The sequence below is a fragment of the Carica papaya genome, chromosome 6, assembly GCF_054855325.1.
Source record: "Carica papaya isolate Zhongbai chromosome 6, ASM5485532v1, whole genome shotgun sequence".
Taxonomy (NCBI): domain Eukaryota; kingdom Viridiplantae; phylum Streptophyta; class Magnoliopsida; order Brassicales; family Caricaceae; genus Carica; species Carica papaya.
The window spans coordinates 37,144,890-37,161,903 of record NC_142314.1 but is presented as its reverse complement, the minus strand read 5'-3'; the positions used below and the strand labels follow the sequence as shown (position 1 = coordinate 37,161,903).

General features: G+C 28.5%; 2 protein-coding genes and 1 pseudogene across 3 annotated transcripts; all 3 read right to left on the bottom strand.

The window, feature by feature from the left end:
- Window positions 1-292: 292 nt before the first annotated feature.
- On the bottom strand, window positions 293-2,164 carry LOC110809568 (peroxidase E5-like). The gene is made up of 4 exons (XM_022035439.2): window positions 1,812-2,164; window positions 1,362-1,553; window positions 1,059-1,227; window positions 293-943 (listed from the first exon to the last, which is right to left on the bottom strand). The coding sequence occupies exons 1-4, from the start codon at window positions 2,148-2,150 to the stop codon at window positions 489-491; spliced, it is 1,155 nt and encodes a 384-aa protein (XP_021891131.2). The 5' UTR covers window positions 2,151-2,164; the 3' UTR covers window positions 293-488.
- Window positions 2,165-2,859: 695 nt separating this feature from the next.
- Window positions 2,860-5,134, bottom strand: LOC110809599 (peroxidase E5-like). The gene is made up of 4 exons (XM_022035480.2): window positions 4,842-5,134; window positions 3,856-4,047; window positions 3,581-3,749; window positions 2,860-3,477 (listed from the first exon to the last, which is right to left on the bottom strand). The coding sequence occupies exons 1-4, from the start codon at window positions 5,070-5,072 to the stop codon at window positions 3,023-3,025; spliced, it is 1,047 nt and encodes a 348-aa protein (XP_021891172.1). The 5' UTR covers window positions 5,073-5,134; the 3' UTR covers window positions 2,860-3,022.
- Window positions 5,135-7,219: 2,085 nt separating this feature from the next.
- LOC110809572 (uncharacterized) lies at window positions 7,220-16,741 on the bottom strand (annotated as a pseudogene). The gene is made up of 8 exons (XR_015821341.1): window positions 16,505-16,741; window positions 16,229-16,420; window positions 15,738-15,906; window positions 13,825-14,307; window positions 8,704-8,885; window positions 8,374-8,565; window positions 8,084-8,252; window positions 7,220-7,983 (listed from the first exon to the last, which is right to left on the bottom strand). The product of XR_015821341.1 is annotated as an uncharacterized LOC110809572 (transcript).
- Between the last annotated feature and the right edge of the window lie 273 nt (window positions 16,742-17,014).

The following is a 17,014-nucleotide window of genomic DNA, read 5'->3' as shown; positions in this document are numbered from 1 at the left end:
AAAAAAAATTCATATAATTTGTTAGTAAAATATATAAGTAAGTATGCTCGTAATTTACTTATAAAATAATGAAATAATTAATTAATGATCACCATCAAGAATTTCTGGTTTCATCTTCATGTCCATTTCCATGTCTTGTTAGCCGGTCGCCTTTGATTCATTATTTTATGCATGAATATTTACATAATAATTTAGAAATGGATTTTTCTTCCGATATTCCCCCAAATAAATTTAATTTAATTAGTTTAAATGATATATTATGTATATTATATATGATATATATATATATATATAGGTTTAGAATTGACATATTTAATTATAATATATTATTTTACAGTACAACAATGTCGGTGGAGCAGGTGACAAGTTTTTTTTGATCTAACCATAAATATATTATTGTTTATATTGCAAGCATATTTATTTACATCACACAAAACACTCAATGCATATATGATTTTTATTTCATTTTTTTTTAGTACTTTATTCGTTCATATTGAACTCACCAAATTATCATCGGATAAAGTAGAGACTCCATTAATTACTCTACAGTTCAATCTAATTTCTCCTGCAGTTCCCGTTAACACACTAAGATTTCCCATTCTTATCATAGATAATACGAAAGCTTCGAAAAAAGCAGTAGTATTAATGCTAAATTGATTGACGAGATTAGCAGTATCGGCGCCAGGAGTTGAGAGCAATTCTTGATCACTTTGAAGCAAACCCTTTCCAATCTGAAGGTTGGAGAAATAGGCGTTGTCGAAAGTATTAGGTGTAGTTAGATCAAGATCAGTGATGACACTTTGGTTCCCACCTTGAGGACATATCTGTTGAAGTACTGGTAAAAAGGTAGTGTTGAGAGTTGGATCCGGAACACCGGTGTTATTGAAATTGAATAATCGAGGAGAGATTCCTAGACACCGAGCTCTTCCAAATGTGTGAGCACCTGAGAAAATGGCAGATGATTTATATGAAGCGATAAAATGCTTAAAATTTAAATGGTAAAGACACTAATCAAACTCTAAATAGATAAACCATCGGTTAAAAATAGATTCAGATACCAGAGAGTGCAACCAAGTCGGTATCACCATTGAGGCTGACATTTATAAACCTTTGTTTGAGTTGATCAAGAGTATCAAATGGTGAAGGAATGGTTAAATTAGCAAGAGCTCGACTGGCTGTCAAACTATCTCTCCTTCCCAATAGATTTGTCCATGAAGGACCTCCTGACTTAAAAAATAATAATTTATCAAAAGTTATAATCGAGAAAAGAATTCAAACCGATTTCTTTAGTAAATCTATTAGGACTACTGTATATGTAATCATAAAACATATATAATTAACAGATGAAATATAAATTATACCAAATTGATAGATAGTTGAGATGCTATGGTGAGTATATCAGCACAAGAAACAATTCCAGGACATGCACTCTCCAATCTACTCTTCATCCTGTCGACAACATCAAAACCTCTTAGCGAGTTATTGTTTGCCAGCGCCTCTTTCTCACTTTCTATTGTCGGACTATTATCTAGCAAAATCGATGCATCGCAACCCTACAAATCGTCGACAAACTTGATTAATTAGTTTCTACTTAGAAGTATTAATAATTACTTGTGAAGTAATTGGGTAGGATTCTATTATATATACGTTTAAAATCTTTGAAAATATTTTTATCACCACAAAAATAAATAACATATAATATATCACTTTCAATTCTTTCTCTCTCTCTATATATATAAATATTAGGATATAGAGATATCTAGATAGTAAAATTAACTAGAAAATAAATATTAAAGGGTACCAAATCTTACATTAACAAAGCAATCATGGAAATGGAGCCTGTTTAAGCTAGCGGTAATACGAGGATCAGTCTGTAATTCTTTAGAAATGATATCTCGAATGATGTTCGTTACGTTTGGACATGTCACGTCGTAAAACGTAGGAGATAATTGAGCTTGAGACAGGGAAGGTCCACGGAGAAAAGCCGTAAAGAAAAGAGCTGTAGCTGCAAGGCAGAAGTGAAGGGTGGAAGAAGACATAGTTGTAAAGCTGCTATGAGGCAGAAGATGAGATTCACAAAAGGCTCGATGCATTCTTCTTTTTATAAAGCAAGCAGAAAAGTAGTCAATGATTTTTGGAAGCTGTCTCATGGCATCCTTGAAAATTTTCAACATCAGAATAGTCCAAGATTTAATTAAAGTACCTAATCCACTTAATTCATCATTAATATGTTGTATAGATATACATGAATTATAAGCTTTATAGTTGTAAAGAAATATAGGGGTATAATATAATATGTTAATATATTCATATTATAATAAATTGTGTCAACTTTATTAAATTTAATGCAGAGAAATGTGTCTTTAAATTGTTTTGAGATGCCAAAGAACTAATTTAATTATATTTTTTATTGGGTTTGATTCAAATTTATTTTGTATATTCTTATTCAACCCATTGATATCAATTATTTGATATATATATATATATATATATATATAAAGTTAGTATTACTTTATACATTTTATACATATTTAAGTCAATTTTATAAATATTTGTAATTCAACAACTATGATTTTTATATTCCTACATGTAAAAAAGAATCATAGAAGCACCATGTTTCAATTGTACATTATTTTTCATTCAAATTTATATTCTATTTATATTACACTTTGGTTAATATAATTTAATGAAATTAAAATTATGTTAAATTTAATCTCGTAATTAAAAATAATATTTTTATATAATAAGTTTACAATTTTGAAATAATTATATATATACTCATATTTATAATTAATTTGTAGTTGGAGATTAAAAGTTTAGAGCAACCTATGCTTATAATATATTATCTTTAATAGAATATTATAAATACAAACTTTTTCAAGTCAAATATTATTTCAAAATATTCAAATACAATGCATCTTAAGTGCACAACCATTGTACATATATTACTTGCATTGCAAGCATATTTGTTTATGTCATACGTAGTTCATTAGCATAGGTAACTCTTTAATGTTTCGCTCGTTCATATTGAGCTCACCAAATTGTCGTCTGATAAAGTTGAAGGTCCGTTGACTACCCTACAGTTCAATCTAATCTCTCCTTGATTCCCTGTTAGAACGCTAAGATTGCCCATTCTTATCATAGATAACACGAAAGCTTCGAAGAAGGCAAAAGTGTTCTTGCTAAATTTTTTGACGATATCAGCAGTATCGGCTCCAGGAGCCGAGAGAAGTATTTGATCAGTTTCAAGCAAACCCTTTCCGATCTTGAGGTTAGTGAAGTAGGCATTATCAAAAGCATTAGGTGTTGTTACGTCAAGATCAGTGATGACACTTCCGTTGCCGCCTTGAGGGCATATTTTCTGAAGCTTTTTCAGAAAGCTTTTGTTGAGGGTTGGATCCGGAGCACCTTGGCCGCTGAAATTGAACAATCGGTGGGCGAATCCTAAGCACCGTGCTTTTCCAAATGTGTGGGCGCCTGAGAGAATTGTAAACGAGTTACGTGCTAAAGTGATAAAAAAATACTCTGAAATTAGAAACCTAAATGGTCAAATATAAGAACGAAAAAACATGTATATTACCGGATAGTGCAACTAAGTCAACATCACCATTGAGTCCAACTTTTGTAAATCTTTGTTTGAGCAACTCAAGAGAATCAAATGGTGAAGGAAGGTTCTCGTCGGCAAGAGCTCGGCTGGCAGTCAAGCCGTCTCTCCTTCCCAATAGATTTGTCCACGAGGGACCTCCCGACTGAAAATGCAAAATTTTTTTTTTTTTTTTTACACCACAGTTTATAAGCCAACAAGAGAATGAACATTTACATATTCTCTTAACAAGAAAAATTTATGTACTGTACCAAAGTGACAGATATTTGAGATGCGATCGTGAGTATATCAGCACAAGAAACGACTCCGGGACAAACTTTCTCCAATTGGCTCTTCATTCTGTCAACAACGTCGAAACCCCTCACCGAGTTATTATTTCCCAGCGATTGCTTCTCGCTATCTATTGTAGGACTGTTGTCCAACAAAAGAGATCCATCACAACCCTACAGATTGTCGACGAACTTGATTGAGTAATTAAGTTTTACATGAGATTAGTTAGTAAATTATTAGCAAAAGAAAGGGAAAATTAAGGACTAGCAGTGCTGGATCATTTAGTCATCGAGTAATTACATGAAAATTAGTCATCTTGGTTTGATTTTCTCGTCCCACCTCCATGTTTTGGTAGCCTGTCATCTTCAGTTCATTTACTTTATGCATAAATTTTTTCTGTCCTTTTCTCAACCCATGTGTGTTTGTTTGTGTGTCTGTATATATATATATATATATATATATGTACTATGTAAGTATGTACGTGTTTGTGGTGTGATATATATAAATATATATATATATTACCGTAATTGCACCAGTCAACTAACGATAAGGTTCACTGAATCTACTAATCAATAGTTTCCAGAGAAAACCAAGAAAAACACTTGGCTTGTCTGCTTAACCCAACCCTTTTTATTCCTCTTTTAGCAAGAAAAACAGAACCAGAAAAGATTTGAGTTTCTTAATAATCTTTCTGTACAAAATCTTTAAATATCTTCATCATCACAAAAATAAATAATATACGTAATATATTGTTTCACTAATCCCTGAATACCCACTACGATATACAAGTAAATAGAGATACATCTCAAAATATATAGTGAATATTAAAGGGTACACCATGATGTACATTTAAATAGACATATATATATTTATATATATATATATATATAATGTATCAAAATATACAGTGAAATATAAGATAAACAATCACATAAACTTTGTTAAAGGGTACTGGGTCGAATCTTACATTGACAAAGCAATCGTGGAAATGAAGCCTGTTGAGACTCGCAGCAATGCGAATATCCGTCCTCAATTCTTTATAGATAACATCTCTGATGATCTTTGTCACTTGCGGACACGTCCTGTCGTAAAACGTAGGAGATAATTGTGCGTGAGACGGAGAAGGTCCGTGGAAAAGAGCTGCGAAAAATAGAGTTGCAGCTGCAAGGTAGAAGTGAATGGTGGAAGAAGAAGACATGTTAGTGAAATGCTTAACTATGAAGAAGAAGAAGAAGAAGAAGAAGAAGAAGAAGAAGTAATTCACAATAGGCTTGGTGCTTGTTCGCTTTATAGAGCAAACAGAGAAAAGTTTTCAATTGATTTTTTTTTTTTTCATTGGAAGCCGCCTCACGGCACCATTGAAATTTTCAAAACTCAGAAAAGTCCAAGATTTGATTTGTTACCATTTTTTTGAATTAATTTATTTTCACCTAATCTTTTTCATTTCATCGTAAATAATTCATATGGGTAGCTGTAAATAATTATCATAATGTACTACGAGACAATAAATATATGATACGATATACTAATATATAAAAAATATATATAGAATCAAAGTTAGATCTTGTTTGTTCTTCGATGTGAAAAAAATATCTTTGAATCGATATGAGAGAATTTAAATTTAAAATACGGAAAACCGGTTTAATTTTTTATTTTTGGCAAATACCCAATTTAGTCCTCGATGTATAATTAACGTTACATTTTCGATCCGAATATTTTTTTTAATTATAAATTAGTTGTATAATTTTTTTTAAAATTATTTTAAAAAAATCAACACTGTTTAATTTTTGGATGGAAAAATAAGATTTTGCTGAGACCATGTTTGGGTGTTAAAAAAAATGTTTGAAGGGGAGAGAAAGAGGAGACGTAGAGATGTTTTATTTTTCATTTTTATGTTTTTACCCAAACATGGCCTAAGTGAAATCCAATTATTCCATCCAAAAACAAACGGTGTTAACTTTCTGAAATAATTTAAAAAATCAGAGGACTAATTTGTAATATAAAAAAAGGTATTTGTGATTGAAATATAACATTAGTTATATCCCCCCCTTTCTTATGTTCATTTATATTTTAATTAATATGTATAATTAACGTTACATTTTTATTCTGAAAATATTTAAATTATTTTAAAAAATCAACACTGTTTAATTTTTGGATGGAAAAATAAGATTTTGCTGAGACCATGTTTGGGTGTTAAAAAAAAGTTTGAGGGGGAGAGAAAGAGGAGACGTAGAGATATTGATGAAGAGAGACAGAGAGAGAGAGAAATAGTATAAAAGCTAGGTTTTATTTTTCATTTTTATGTTTTATCCAAACACGGCTTAAGTGAAATCCAATTATTCCATCCAAAAACAAACGGTGTTAACTTTTTGAAATAATTTAAAAAATTAGAGGACTAATTTATAATAATTACGTTTGTACAATAAAATATAGAATAAATTTCGGGACTAAATTAAATATTTTAATATACATTTATTATATAATTATAAATTTTATATTCGTACGTGTAAAAAAAAAATAACGAGAGCACGTGAAAATCACTTAGTGGTAACATATTATATTTATGTTCGTGTTATATTATATGATGTAATTTGATTATTTATTATCTTATATTAATATTAAAGATAATCCATAAATAAATGTGAATAAATCATGGTAATCATAATTTAGCATTTTAAAATTGAAAAATATATTTTTTGAAATTTTTTTTTAAAATAAAATACGTGAATTTTTTATCATTTAATTAAAAAAATTTAATTAAATATTCGACAGTTTAATTTGAGTATATAAATAAACCAGAGAAAATAAAAATTATAGCTTAATTTACTTAAAACCCGTAATTAAGAGCATTTATTAAGATAAATACAAACAAGATCTATACATATATATATATATATATAATATTCGTGGTCGGTGGACGTCAACTTAGTATTATCTTATGTTGTACAGTATGAACTTATTAATAGTTAATATAAGTATATATATGTGTGTATACATACACACATATATGTATAGTTTATACCAAGTGGTGCTTATTTTGGATGTAAGAATTCGACTGATAACATATAAAAATTGTCATACGTGAAAACTAAATACAAAATAATTTTTTACGTTATATATTATTTTGTGCATACGTATATATATATATATACACACACACCTTATATCTTCGCTGTTAGATTCTAGTATTAATTATATTATTTTGTACATATATATATGTATATATACACCATATATCTTTGCTTTCAATTGGTTTATCCATAGATGATGGTGTCTTAATTCATAACAGCTAACACGAATAAACAAAAACAAGGGTAAACAAATGAAAGCACATACACACATATATATATATATATATATGTATTGATTGTTTGAATATAAATACTAATATATCTTCGGTACAATAATATAATGCAAATTATTGCATATATATGCATGTAAATTACATGTTAGTTGAAATAAATTGGTGTACTACTTATTGTTTTTGTAAACTCATACCATATATTGATAAAAATAGCTGTAAACAAACCCAATGAGGTATATATATTGCTTGCATTGCAAGCATATTTATTCACATAGCACATTTTCTATATGCGCGCGCGCACACACACACAAACAAATATATATATATTCATCTTTTAATGTTTCGTTCGTTCATATTGAACTTACTGAATTGTCATCTGATAAAGTCAGAGCTCCATTAACCACTCTACAATTCAATCTGATTTCTCCTTCGGTGCCTGTTAACACACTTAGATTTCCCATTCTAATAATAGATAATACGAAAGCTTCGAAGAAGGCAGTAGTGTTACTGCTAAATTCGTTGACGATATCGGCAGTATCAGCACCAGGAGTTGAAAGCAGTTCTTGATCACTTTGCAACAAACCTTTTCCAATCTCAAGGTTAGAGAAATAGGCGTTGTCGAAAGCATCAGGTGTGGTTGGATCAAGATCAGTGATGACACTTTGGTTCCCACCTTGAGGACATATTTCTCGAAGCACTTCTAGGAAGTTAGTATTTAAAGTTGGATCTGGAGCACCAGTGCCATTGAAATTGAATAATCGGTGAGAGAATCCTAGACAACGAGCTCTTCCAAATGTGTGAGCACCTAAAAGAAAAATAAAAAAAAAAATTAATAATTTTAAATACTAAGGACCCTAATAAGATCTTAAATAGACAAAACCACCCTAATAAAACAAATATATTACCAGAGAGTGCAACTAAATCAGTATCACCATTAAGGCCAACATTTATAAATCTTTGTTTGAGCTGATCAAGAGTATCAAATGGTGAAGGAATGGTCAAATCGGCAAGAGCTCGACTGGCAATCAAACTATCTCTTCTTCCCAATAGATTCGTCCATAAGGGACCTCCTGACTGGAAGTGAAAGAATGAATATTTATATTTTCTTATCAAATATCTCGTCAAGCTTATAAGAATTGTTATATCTATTTTTCATAGTGAATAATTAATTGACAAAAATAAATATAAATCGCACCAAAGTAACAGATATTTGAGATGCTATAGTGAGTATATCGGCACAGGAAACGACTCCGGGACAAACACTCTCCAATTGGATCTTCATTCTGTCAATAACATCAAAACCTCTCACTGAATTATTGTTTGCCAGTGACTCCTTCTCACTTTGTATTGTAGGACTATTGTCTAACAAAAGTGATCCATCACAACCCTTCAAATCATCAACAAACTTGATTAATCAGTTTCTATTTAAAAGTAATATTAAATACTTTAATTATGTAAGTAATTATATTGAAAATAAGATGAAAATCATATGTAATATATTAAAAGGTACTCGATATAATCTTACGTTCACAAAGCAATCGTGAAAATGAAGTCTGTTTAGACTAGCAGCAATACGAGGATCAGTTTTTAATTCTTTGTAAATAATATTTCCAATGATGTACGTCACGTATGGACACGTCTCGTCATAAAACGTAGGAGACAACTGAGCGTGAGCCGGAGAAGGTCCGTAGACAAAAGTTGCGAAAACTAGAGTTGCAGCTGCAAGGTAGAAGTGAAGGGTAGAGGAAGACATATTAGTGCCTAATTAGTGAAATGCTTAACTAGGAATTAAGCAAAAACAAGTAATTAAAACAGGCTTAATGCATTTTTCTTTTATAGAGCAACAAATAATGTTTTTAAATTTAATTTTTGGAAGTTGCCTCATGGCATCCTTGAATTTTTCAAAAGTAGAAAAGTCCAAAATGTTTAATTAATTAAATTTTTAATTAATTTAATTACCTAATCTTCTTGCTTAATCAAACATAAATTAGAGGGTTTTGTGATATGGTACTACAAGATAATATATATAAAATATAATATAATGTACATGTCAAAATATTAATGGTTCTTTAAAAAAAAAATACAAGTTTGTCTCATAAATTAAAGGCATTTGCTCCCTCATGAACAACATGTAAGTATAGGTCAATGTCAATGTAGAATAATGTTGTGTTGTAAAATGTGAACTCATTAATGGCTCATTGAGGTGATTAATTAATGCTTACCAGAGAATGGGTGGCATCTTGGACCCCGAGAAACTTAATTAAACTATACATACATATACATATATATATATATATATATACACACACACACACACACATAGATATATATATGTATATTATACATGGGTTTAAGTTTAAATACATACCATATTTTTTTATACTTATGTTTTCTAATAAAAATATAAAATAACTATCATACTTTAATATTTTAAGATAATATGAAAACAAGTTTACTATTTTAAATTTTTACATCAATTAAAAGATTTATTAAAAGACTCATCATATATATATATATATATTTAAAAGTAAAGCTTATTCAAATATTTTTATTTTTAAATAATACATAGTTGTTTTAATTCATTTATTTGACTTTTAGTTATGTGTGTGTGTGTGTGTGTGTGTGTGTATATATATATAAGCATATTCCATAATGCTTAGTAATTTATGACCAAATTAATTTTTTTTTCTTGGTAATTATGATAATTTATGATTGTTGACAAAAGCTATATAGGGTAGATCATAGAAATATCAACTATTCCTTTTACACTTGAGGGATCCAAATGTAAATAGCTATTAATTCTACCATAACATCATTACTTTGAAATATTATTAGGTTAAAAAAAGAGCATGTGTATGTATATTTTATAATATTCATATAAGTATATATATATATATATATTTTAATAATTATGGTATCTATACAATTAATAATACAATCGTAAACGAAATATACAACTAAACTCTGAGTCCATATTTATATGGAGATATATATAAAACGTAAAAGTACAATTCTATCTAAACAGATAACATCTCGAAAAAAGTTAAACGTACTAATTATTCAGTTAAATATTAATTAACTAGCGTATAATTTTTCGTAATGATGTGGTGAAAAATATCATAACTTTGTAACTTACTATTTTCTTAAAAAAATTTATCAAAATATTTTGTTAATTTTGACTCGATATGTCAATAAATAAGTATCGATGCATAAGTTAAAATTCGACTTTTTATAATAAATTTAAGAGAAAACTTTTTTATTTCAACATAATTACTCTAATATTTAAGTTAATGAAATTAATAATAATAATAAATAAATAAATAAATAAAGTTCTAAGATTGGGGTATGAAAATTTTGATCTAGACCAATTTTTTTTAAAAAAAATTAAAAAATTAAATTATTATTAATTTATTAATTATAAACTAGATGAATAATTATATTTTGTAAAATTCATTGTTTGTTTTAATGTTTATTAATTTTATGGATTATTTTTTAATTAATAATCATTAACCATTTTATTTTACCTTATCTTATGCTACTTATCTGCATGCATTTTCATAATTAGCCAACATATCCTCCTCTATATATATATATATATATATATATATATATATATATATTAGTATATCTACTTTGGCAATTTACAATTATTAAAAAAAACAAGAATGAAAATTAATTATTAACGGTTGCTTTTGTATAATATAATTATGAGATCATATATGTTTTTTTTTTAATATTGTGGTTAAAGTGACACTTTAAAAAATTAAGAAAAAATTTTTAAAAAAAATTAAGAAAAATCAATTAAATTTACCCACCAATGAAATAATTTCTATAAATTATATATATAATTTTAAAAATTAATTAATCAATTATTTTAATGAATATATTATTTAATTTTCTTCGGAGATAATAAATTTGATTGACGTTTGAATTATAAAATAATAAATTATCTTAAAAAATTTCACAAAATTTTGAGTTTAAAAGCCTCTAATTAAAAGGGGTAAATTGAAATTTGTATTTAAATTTAAGGCCGCGTTTGGTATGCTTTCAATTTGTTCTATGGGTTCTCCTAACCTTATGATGTGAATGTAATTATAATGTATTTTTCAAAGTCGTCTCCAAACATTTTAAAAAAAGGCTGCTTAGTTTACTTGTACGTTTAAACTTCATTTTTTTTTTGGGTTCTAAAAGTTCTATGAAAATAATGAGCTTATACATTCATGCATTTTGGCTTTTGCTTAATGATTAAAATTAGAGTTAATTATTATATCTAAATTAGTGTAAATTATGATTAATTATTAATTATTTTAGAGTATAAATGTAATGAGTCCGGAAATATAAAAAAACATAAATGATAATTAAAGTGCGGAAACAAAATAAATGTTCAACGTTTACATTCCTTACACAATAACTTAAAGTATCAATTAGTGTTACGGAATTCACCATTTTAAAATAAATACAAAGAAATAAGGGAATGAACGAAAAATAAAGAAAACTAGCATTCTACTCGTAATCCCTTTACGGATCGAGCTCTAGATACTGCTTCTCTTGATATGAAATGATTAAATAAGGAATGAGCTACATTATACAAGTAAAAATATCACACTATATTACCGACACAAAAATGAAGGTTGGTAGAAAATAAAAAATAACTAATTGAGCACTAAATTAAACAAATTCATTTATCAATAATAAAACAATTTACTGTTCACTTACCATAATGAAATTTATAGAAAACAATAACATTATATATACCATGATTTCGTATATAATTGGTAACATAGCACATATTATACTTTCATATTCAAATTATCAAAAAAACAATTGTCCCTTTTTCCATCAGTCTGCTAGTATCCATGAGGGTTCATAGGGATATCTTCGCTGCGCGTGAACATTTTCCTTTAACATTCTCAATTACAGGCCATCCCCATACTCCATCCAGTATGAGCGCCAAATTTATAAACATCAATACTCCGTCCGGTATGAGGGTGAAGCGAGCCGTCCCCATATCCCGTCCGGTATGAGCGCCAATTTACTCAATTATATCTATAAAATTTACTCAAGATTAAATAATAATTGTTAACAAAAAATTGTTGAAACTAAATTGATATCAATAACTGGTTATTCGAATGATTAGTATTTACCTTTTTGTATAAAAAATCATAATTTTAAATCAAATTGCGCTCTCTGAGTATATATTATATAATGATTGATATATGCGAATCAATCACTATATAATATAATATGATCTTAATTTTAGAATTTTTAGATAATCTCACAATATATAAAAATAATATTAACATATGCAACATAATAACCGCTACGTACACCACACATTATATTATATATATATATATATATAACATAACAATTATGTATATTCGCATAACAGCAGCTTTTCAATAAATAAGGGTCCAAAGCCAATTTTCTGGCCCAACTAACAAAGGTCGGCCCAAATATTAGCCTAACGAAATGCAACCCAACCATTAATGGAAGCAAACGACACCGTTTTAGGCCATTTCTTAGAGGAGAGTTGAAAGCCTTTTTTTTGTTCTTTGTTTTCCAGAAGTAAACAAGGGAATACGATTCTTTGAAATGAATCTACAAAGGGTTTTTCAGGAGTAATTCAATGGAATTGAAATTGCAACGTTATTGAATTTCAAGAAATGTATCTAAAAAACCATGTGTTCACTTTTGAGTCAAAATTTCTTATGAATTTTCGTAAATTTTTTAGAGAGATTTGATCAATGTTCACGTAATTGTATGGAAGAGTATGCTATAAAGTTCGTATTAATCCAATCTACAATGATTTGCAAGAAAAAAAATGAAGAACAAACACAAAGAGACCGAAAGAAAAGGAAGGAAGACGACGACTTTGTGAAAAAAATACTAACAGGGTTTCAATATTTTAAGTTTCGAACTAGTTGAATGAGAGAAGGCGAGGTACTTATATCTCCGATAAATGAGGTGGATCTTGCAACCTTTGTACAACATACTCCTTGTAGCTATAAATATTTAAGAACATATGTCCGAAATGGGTCATTACAATTCATTTTCATTCACCTATAGATTCGGGTAATTCAAGACGTATAACCTAAATAATTTGACATTGTACATTAAAATTTATATATAAAAAAAATTATTATCCAATGAATTATAATTTAAGGTGTTTTAACTTTTTAAAATTACGTATTGGTTTTACTAAATTTTCTAATGAACTCAAGTAATTATCAAGAGATCTCGATAGAATAAGAACAAAGAAAATTGTTTACAAGATTACATACTTATAATTCACAATTTTAAAACTTTGAAGGGAACTAAATTTGTAATGAAGGGTTTTTTTTTTTTGGCAAATTTTATTTTTGTTTGAACAAATTTTTTATATTTATTCAATGACCTTCAGAGTCTTGAAATTCAAGAAGATCGAACACATAAAACCATGAACTATAGCTCATGCCGTTACCATTGTAATTGGGTGAGCTAGAGGTGTTAGACTCTATATTGAGAATATGATTTTATTTAAAAAAAGCAAACTATATACACTAACTTTTGCTTCCATGGAAATCTTTATCAAGAGCATCTTATTAATTCTCACCTTCACAAATCCCAAATTACTCACAAACATTGAATTTTTGTTTTAATTAACCCTCATAATATTTTAATTAAGACCGTTCGTTCACAAGAGAACCTTTGTTTGAGTTACTTAAGCAATAATGTTCATTAATCATTCTACAATTCAATCTAATTTCTCCTTGATTTCCTGTCAATACGCCAATATTTCCCATTCTTATCATAGCTTTCACGAAGCTCTCAAAGAATGCTTTAGTACTTTTACTATACTTCTCAATTAACTTGATGTTTCCAGCTCCTTTTGTTGAGAATAGCTCTTGATCGGTTTGAAGCAAACCTTTTCCCCTTTGAAGATACTTGAAGTAGTTCTTATCAAAGAAATACGGTGTTCTCCTATCCAAATCAACCAAAACGTTTGGATCGCCGTGCTGTGGGCACAAGTTGTGAAGATTTTTTAAGTAGGATTTGTCTATACTTGGATCAAAAGTGCCCGTATTGTTAAAATTATAAAGTCGACGAAATAAATTAGCACATCGAGTTTTTCCCAAGGTATGAGCACCTGAAATATAACAAAGAAAAATATTGTTATAAGATTAACTTGATTAAGATATATATTGTCATAATATATATTTATAAATCCAGCTTAAATTTCCTCTTGCTACACATATGCGATAATTGTCTTAGCCTTTCTTGACCGGTATCATTCCCACACATGTAGTGTTTGTGATCAACATACTCAGCTACATATTAACATATAATTTCATGAGCCAAAACTCATTTTTCAATATAAATTGCAGTCTGATCTAATTCATATTAAGTCGTTATTCACATAATGACCGGAAATTTCTATGTCAGAATCTTTTCTGCGTGAGATTTTCTTCTTATATTTCTTGTGTAAATATGTAACACACTAAATTTTTTCATGATTTAAGGAAATATTGGAACAACCTAATGTCTATGCTATTCAAATATGACTTATTACATTGACAATAAGGAAGTACAATAATGGCCAATGTACATTAAGTTAAGATCAAACTATTAATGCATTAACAAACCTTTGTCCAATGAGTACCTCTAACTTCTCAAGAAATAATATCAACGTAACGATTTGGATTCAAATATAGAGATAACATTGAGATGAATAACCCGCAAACTTATCATAACCCACTTCAAATAATACAGAAAACAACCGGTAACTAATGAGGTATGAGTAGAAAATTATAAACACAAAATGATTATTAGATTACCCACATACACCTGCATCGTCCTGTCCAATAATTTTATATTAATTTTATTCGAACTAATTAAATTTTAATCAATAAATAAGTTAATATTGTATATTTATAATGTTAGTTTATATTTATTGTTAAGTATTATATTTAAATGTTATTTTAAATTATATTTTATTTTAATAAATACTTCACATTTTTTTAAATAAAATCTATTTAAATATTTTATAAAATCATTTAAATTAAAAGAAAAAAGATAAATTAGATAGACAATGGATAAACAAATTTATCAGCGGGACGAGCAGTAAATAAAAAACTATTTTTCGTGTTTGTCCCTATCCAAATACCACTAACCCAATAATTTTTGGATCCAAATCATTAGTTGTCAAGAATTTAAGTTAATAACAATAAATGACTTAAACTCTAATACGTGACTCGACAATCACATATATTTTTTTAATATGAAATTTGAGTATCATAATCAACACAATTCAAGTACCGGATCTTCTCATAAACATTATATAAAATAATATAAATGACAATCTGAAAGCGACAAGATCTAAGATTACATTATCTATGACTCATCAAGTTCGTACATGTTTTGATATAATTTATAATGCTCTAGTTGCAAGCACCGTTTGTCCAATAATTTTTTAAACGTAAATTACTACCTCTTAAAAAGTTCACACTCCTTATTGGTAATGAGTGATTGTTCTAATTGTGTTTGTCAATTATAAGTAAGAGAAGAAAAGAAGAATACCAGAGAGCGCGACTAAATCTCTGCGTTTATTGAGGCCAACGACTGAGAATTTAGCTTTGAGTTCATCAAGAGTTTCAAAAGGAGAAGGAAGTGCTGAATTCGCATGGGTTTTGTTTGTTGTTAAGCAATCTCTTCGTCCTAATAGATTTCTCCACGGAGGACCTCCTGCCTGTGACGATCAACATAAAATTTCATTTAAAATAATAAAAAAAAAAATTTACTTAAATTGTGATTAAAATAAATTTAAAGATCTTATAAAAATTATTTATAAATCTATACTTAGTTCGACGAAAAGATTGCAAAATTGTTTCGAATGTTTATTTTCTAAATTGATTAATTTTTATACACTAAAAAACTTGTACACCCAGAACTTATAAAAAGCCTTCTTTCTTTCTTGAATCTAAGTTACAGAAAAAGGAAACTAATGAATCTAATTGATAAGAAAAAAAAAGGAAACTAGAGGGTTGATGTTGTAAATAAATTTAACATACCAAATAAACAGATTCTTCAGCTGCAATTGTGAGAATATCTGCACAAGAAACAGTGCCTGGACAAACACACTCCAGTTCACTCTTCATCCTATCAATGACTTCAAACCCTCTTAAAGAATTCTTATTTGGGGAAGAGTCTTTCTCACTCTCTATAGTAAAACTGTTGTCCAATAGAACGGACCCATCACAACCCTGTAACGAAATTATACCGATGCATACGTAACCATGTGTATAAAACAATAGATGAATATTTAGCATGGAATTATCATCACATACATTGACGAAACAATCATGGAAATGAAGCCGAATGAGACTGGCACCCATACGGGGATCGAACTTCAAAGCGTCTTGAAGGATTTCTCGTATGATGGTAATTACGTTTGGGCATGTTTCATCGTAAAATGTTGGGGATAACCGATGCTGTGTTGTCGGGGATACGAGGAAGGAAGTAGCAAAGAGTAGAGCTGCAAAAAGTGTGAAGTGATCAAAGGAAGGCATTTTCTCAATAGGGTTTGCAATGTATGGTGTTGATGAAAAGCTTGGTGAGAAATACAAAATATGTTATTGAGATTTATAGTTATTTGTAGAGAATGCAGCCAAATTATATTAGTTTTAACATCTCCATTAATCAATAGTTTCGATTAAATATCATTAAAATCCAAATATCGTATTTAATATAATATATTTTTTAAAAAAGATAAAAATTAATACATTTTAATAATTAGTTTGCACCTATGTACCAATATCAACAGAACTAATAACACAATAATCTCTTAGAAAAATTTT